This window comes from Cervus elaphus, chromosome 18 (assembly GCF_910594005.1).
Source record: "Cervus elaphus chromosome 18, mCerEla1.1, whole genome shotgun sequence".
Classification (NCBI taxonomy): domain Eukaryota; kingdom Metazoa; phylum Chordata; class Mammalia; order Artiodactyla; family Cervidae; genus Cervus; species Cervus elaphus.
This window is the reverse complement of record NC_057832.1, coordinates 23751074-23757073: the sequence shown is the minus strand read 5'-3', so window position 1 is coordinate 23757073 and position 6000 is coordinate 23751074. Positions and strand designations below refer to the sequence as shown.

The window sequence follows — 6000 nt, the reverse complement described above, 5'->3', positions numbered from 1 at the left end:
AGGGAGATTACAGCAGAGGAGGAAAGGTGAGGGAAGCGGGGCTCAGAGGGAGTGAAGAAGGAATTCATTGGGCCTGGACTCCATCTCAGGCCTGTCCATGCTGGTCGTGCACAGCCACCTCTCCAGTGGACTCTGATAAGACCCCCCTCTGGGCAGGGGAATCTTGAAGAGGCCTGTGGGAATGACAATGGAAGGATAAGACCCCCCTCTGGGCAGGGAAGACACTAATCACCCCTGCCTCCGGACAGTATCAGTATCTATCGGAATGTAACCATAGGCTTATTGATTAACTGGTTGGAATGTAACCTTGGGCTTATTGATTACATATAATACATGAATGATGGGGTTATTGTGATTGTATTTACCCTTCCTTTGTAAGCCTCAAGGGATTTGGGTTGGTGGGTTTGGACACGTACACATGGGGTATAAAAGATTTTCACAAATGCTGGTGGGGCCCTTGGCTAAGAGGAGACTCTGCCTTGGGCCCGCCGGTGTAATAAACTGCACTCCACTATCTGCATTGTCCTTCTGAGTGAGTCTGCTTCCCGGAAAGCGTGGCTATAACAGTAGAAGATGTTGGTAAGCTGGCTTTGAAGACAGACGAAGGGACCATGGGCTCCCTGGAAAACGCAAAGAAACAGATACTCCCTTAAACCTTCTGGAGGGAACACAGCCCCTCCACCTTGGTTTAGCCCCTGAAGACTCATTCTGGAATTCTGACCTCCGTAATGGGAAGAGAGTAAACTTGTTACTGTAAACCACCCAGTATGTGTTTGCTTTGTTAAAGCGGACATAAAAAAAATTACACAGGGTATGAGTCCTTGTATTTAAATTTAAAAAAATGACTCTCTACATGAACACATAAAGACATCGTCTTGAAGAAAATAACAGTAATATGGTAACACTGGCTAACACTGATACAAGAAATACGAGTGACTTTGTCATTACTATGATTTTCTGAATTTTCCAAGATCTCCAGAAAACACACCACATTTAAATTTTTTAAAAGTTCACTGTATTATAAACGGAGAGCTTCAGTGATGCCCCTTAAAACAGCATACAGTATACGATGTGATCTTGGTTACATGATGTTGTATTTTCTCTGCACATTTTTAAAAACTCTTTGCAGCAGCCAGGACCACCCCTGTGCGTGAGCTGTAGACTCGTCCCCTACTATCCTTTTCTCCATCATTTCTCCTGGTTTTGCTTTTATCTTTATTCTTTAACTCCTTGCCTGGCCTTTCTCTGTTGCCTACTGAACACATTCGAGTTGTTCCAGTCTTTGTTAAACCTCTTGAGAATCTCTTAATCAATCACTCCCTTTTGAAATGTTTGTCTTTTACAGTGTAATTTGTGTATTTCACATACACTCTCCTTACAGACAACAGGCATATACTTCAAAACACTCCTGTATGACTGATGTATTACCTGTTATCTCTGGTGTCTTTCCAACATCTACACCAGGGCCCAATGTGCAAGACAGGGTGACTTCCTTTCTCTATCCTACCCCCATGTATTATCAGTCACCACACTGACTAATTTCACCTCCTATTCCTTCCTCTAGCCCTATCCCATCCCTGGTTTCAAGTCCTCAGTCTGTCTTATCTGAATATCCCAACAGTGTGACCTTACCCCATCCTCCACGCCTCAAGCAGGACCCATCTATACTGTAATCCTGGCCATGCCACCGCCCTTGAAGCCCTTCAGTTAAGGTGCACACCCTTCACCATGGCACCCAGCACCCCCCATGAATGGTCCCAACCCAGACTGTTCTTCCACCAGTTCCACAGCTCCTTACCTTTCATGACCCATCACTTTCATAACTTGTTCTGTTTCCTCAGTCATTTCTGGGCCTCCCTCTCCTCCTTATTTTCTCTGGCTGGAAAACCATCCCCCTCCACTTGACTGGGCTAATTCACAGCCACTTTGGTGCATTCATCTAGGCATCCTCTCCTCTAAGAGGTCTCCCCAGTACTCAGAGGTCCCTTAGTCATTGGGTAAAGGTTGCTGCCTTGATAGGTTATATGGACATTAACTGTTTATGTGCCAGGTTTCCCACTAGCCCTTAAGCTCTTTAAGGGTTGGGACCATCTCTCCAGTCATTTTGGTGTTCCTAGCACCTAACACAGTGCCTGGCAAGTAGCAGGCACTCAAATCAGTGTTAATTAATGAAAATGACTGGTAAAAAAACACTTTTGTTGCTAGGTTATATCCATAATCTACAAAACATTTAAAGCCCTTTTCACTGACCTCCATTGCCTTAACTATAAATTTTGGTAGCAGAAGTAACTGAATGAAACTTTTATAAAGAGAAAGACCTCTGGGGGTTACACATTCTATTTTTACATTAAAATTTAACCTGTTTCTTTCAGTAGGGCCTATTTTGGCGGGGGGGGGGGGGGGGGGGGGAGGGCGGAGTCTTTGATCTCTGCCACCCTACTATCTAGGGTGGAAATGAAGTGGCCCCAGCACGTATAAGTTCTGTACTTATACATACAGCTATTTGGTAGATCCACTTAGCTAGATTTGACCTAAAACTAGGCTTGCCAGAGACGTTACTTTTTTATTTCCCATCGACTAGTCAATGCTTCGGGATCTGGGATCTCTTAAATGACGCCCCCCACCTCTCACCCCAGAGCGGAGACCCTCTGAAAGGGAACCTACAGGAACACTTGGATAAACCTGGGACCTAGTGTCGTTCTCAACTTCCCCAGCTGCGTGCCCCGCCTGTGGGTCTGAAGGCCCTGGAGCAGCCCCGGGAGCAGCCGAAGCCAACAGCTTCCTTCGCGAGGCCACCTGCTCCCAAAAGACGGTCGTGAACCCCGCCCCCGCCTGCCGCCCCCGCTGCAGAGGTCGCCCAGCTGGACAGCGCAGCCGGGGTCACGTGCGCGGGGCCAGTCCACCGCCCCCAGACCCGGGCCCGCCCCGCAGCAGGGCAGAGGCCGTCCGGATCACGCGCGCCCCGGCGGCCCCGGCCAGGCCCAGCCAATGGGCTGGCGGCGCCCGCATGACCCGCGCCGGCAGGAGGGCGTGGGGAGGCAGGCCGGGCGCGCACGCTGCCGGGCTGTACCGCCGCCCTCGCCGCCGTCGGGACGGGAAGTGAGCTGCCCAGGTCCGCAGCGCCGGCGAGCAGTGAGAGCGTCCTGCAGCCCGCAGCTGCCGGCACCCAGGGCGAAGCATGGCGGCCGCCAAGGTAAGCGTCGGCCGGGGGCCGCGAGGGGCCCTGGTTCACGTGCTCGGTTGGTGCAACAGAGAAAGGAAACAGAAAGGGGCGCGCGGCGGCTGTTCCACCTTGCAGCAGCGGGAGGAGGGAGGTAGCCGTCCCTCCTGGGCCACACAAGCGGCGATTGCTGGGCCCAGGGCCCGGGGGCCCGACCTTGCAGCGGAAACTTTGCCGGCTGGACCCTCCCACTTGGCCGGGACTGGGAGTGGGTGCCTGGCGGGCGCGCGGCGGGCTGAGCCAAGGCCGGTGAAGAGGAGCGGGCGCGATGGCGTCCTGGGGTGGGAGAGGGCTCTGGGTCAGCAGGTCCCCTCGGCCACCCCAGCGCGCTCCTGCTCGTGACCCCGGTTGCTGTTGACCGGAGCTGCTTCCCGGGGCCACCGCCGGCGCCAAAGCCTGATCCTATTAGGTTTCAAAGGCTCCGCCCTCCCGCGGGTGGGGAAGTCACCTTGACTTCCGTTCTGGAGACTGTTGGAGCTGGCCAGCGCGCGTGTGCGTAAAAACTCCGGAGTACCTCCCCGCCCCACGCCCCCACTTCTCATCCTTCTCTCTGCTCTGAGCATCTGACAACACTTAACACACCGGCCTCTGAGCGTTTGAGAGGCTTCTTTATAGAAATGACAAAACAGATTGTCCTGGGAGCCTGTAACTCCTGTGAAGTTCTACTTAAAAGGAGTTCTGCGTAATGGGACTCATTCACTAGCCCAGAGGAAAGGCAGCTCCGACAGCTTGACCTTTCCTCTTTCACCGTTTCTTGAAACCTGGGCACCATTTCAGTCTCTTTGGACTCCATTTCAACTTTTTTTGGCAGAATACCATATTTAGTCCCAATCACTTGACTCATTGGAATTTATTGCTTTTAATTTTAAGTTCATGAAGGCAGCCCTTTAATCAAGCCTATACAACTTCCTAGCTCATTTTAAGTGTCGTGAACTTAAATATACCCAACATTTCAGACATTTGTCCTTAATCAAAACTCTGTGATAACCCTCAAGAGGAAAACATGGCCAACACATCATATTCCTATTTATTCGCGCAAACTAATCACATTTGCAATGGAAATTGTAAGCAGACAAATATATTTAAATGCTGTTCCATGACTTAAGTTTCTCCAGGCCTCCCAAAATCTGCAGGTTTTTCGGTGTTTCTAGAGTATGTGGCCTATGTGGCCCTTTTCTTTTCTGTAATTACTCCAGGTTCCATCCTAAGAAGGGCACTCTGAGTATACATGAGCAGACACATGTTCATATACAACTGTTTTAGGCAGATTCTCTGAGAATCACTGGAATTCATTTTTGGAGCCTACATTTACCCCTTTCCAACCTAACAACTTGTGACCTTTTCTTTGCATTAAATTTACATGCAATCAGAGTACAAGGGAACAATTATGTTCCCTTCAGGTGACTTCTTTCAGCAGAGTGGGTGGGAGTAGATACCCAAACTTTACTATTTTTACATCTGTAGATGAATTAAATAATTTTACTTAATTTGGAGATAGAGTGAGGAACTTAAATGGAGGAGTAGGCATGTAAGTGGAGTATAATACTGATTAACTAGTATGAAATAAAATAAATGACCTGGAAACAGGCTTAACTTTTGGGTTGTATTTTTATTAAACTGTCACATCATATCAATAAGGGCAGTTGAATTTTAGCCAAGTAGTGAGAGTCAGGGAAATGAGACATTTCATTTTTACTCTTTGGGAACTTGTGTTTTTATTTATTTATTCATCTAAACTTGCCTCTTTCCAGGATTTCTTATGGCTGACATCATATATACATATATTTATAAACCAACAAGACATGTCAAAATCAAGTCAGAGTAGATGAGAAAAACAGAAAGAAGGCAAAGTAAGATGAAACAAGGACTAAGGTTAAGCTAGAATAAGGATGTAGGTACTTGCTAGAGGCGACTGAACCTTCTAGCAGCCAAAACAAAGAGGAAGTGAGGTCAGTTATTTGGGAGAGGTCCTCTTTTTCTGCTCTCTGAGGCAGTTTCTCCCCATCTCTTTTTATAAGCAGTGTGCAAACTGTGTTCATAACTACCTCATAACCACAGATACAAGTGTGTGGATCCCATAAGGCCATTTCTTATAGTGTCTCTCATTCTAGCGCAAGGGCGGTGCAGTAAATGTAGTCTTTGTGTTGTGTGTGTGAGTCGCTCAGTCGTTTCTGACTCTGCAACCCCATGGACTGTAGCCTGCCAGGCTCCTCTGTCATGGGATTCTCCAGGCAAGAATACTGGAGTGGGTTGCCGTTCCCTTCTCCAGGAGATCTTCCCAACCCAGGCATCGAATCTGGGTCTCCTGCATTGCAGGCAGACTCTTTACCATCTGAGCCACTAGGGAGGCCTAAATGTAGTCTTCAAAGGCCTCCAGATGAGCTGTGCTGGTCCACGATAGTCCAGGAATGCCCCTTACTTATTACCTTTGGACGCTCCCTGATTTTGTTCACTACTAGGCAGTGCTGTGAAGCCTGAGTTAAAGGCCATGCTCTTTGCTTTCTTGTGGAACACAGATATTCCATATTGAGCACAAATCCATAGACTCAGCAATCTTATCTAGGGATAGGGTTGACATCCCCTCTTAAAACTTGAGGAGCCTGACTAGGGAGAGAATCTCATCTCAATGGAGTGTCTAAGAAATTGGGCCCAGAATCTGAAACTCAATACTTGTAGGTGAATTCCAGCACTCACGGTGGTGAATCATTTGAATATTTAAGCAAATTTGATATTTTCTGGATGAATTTAGCCACACCTAGCAATTTGTTGATCTCCTTACC

At 48.2% G+C, this 6000-nt stretch overlaps 1 protein-coding gene across 2 annotated transcripts in view; it reads left to right on the top strand.

The window, feature by feature from the left end:
- The first annotated feature begins 2935 nt into the window (after window positions 1-2935).
- SLC25A13 (solute carrier family 25 member 13) overlaps window positions 2936-6000 on the top strand; it is a 227339-nt gene continuing 224274 nt past the window's right edge. The window contains exon 1 of one of the 2 annotated variants that reach the window (XM_043871700.1): window positions 2936-3193. In XM_043871700.1, coding sequence (XP_043727635.1) covers window positions 3179-3193 — 15 coding nt within the window. In that variant the 5' untranslated portion in view covers window positions 2936-3178. The remainder of the gene's footprint in view (window positions 3194-6000) is intronic. The other variant, XM_043871701.1, reaches the window with a different exon arrangement.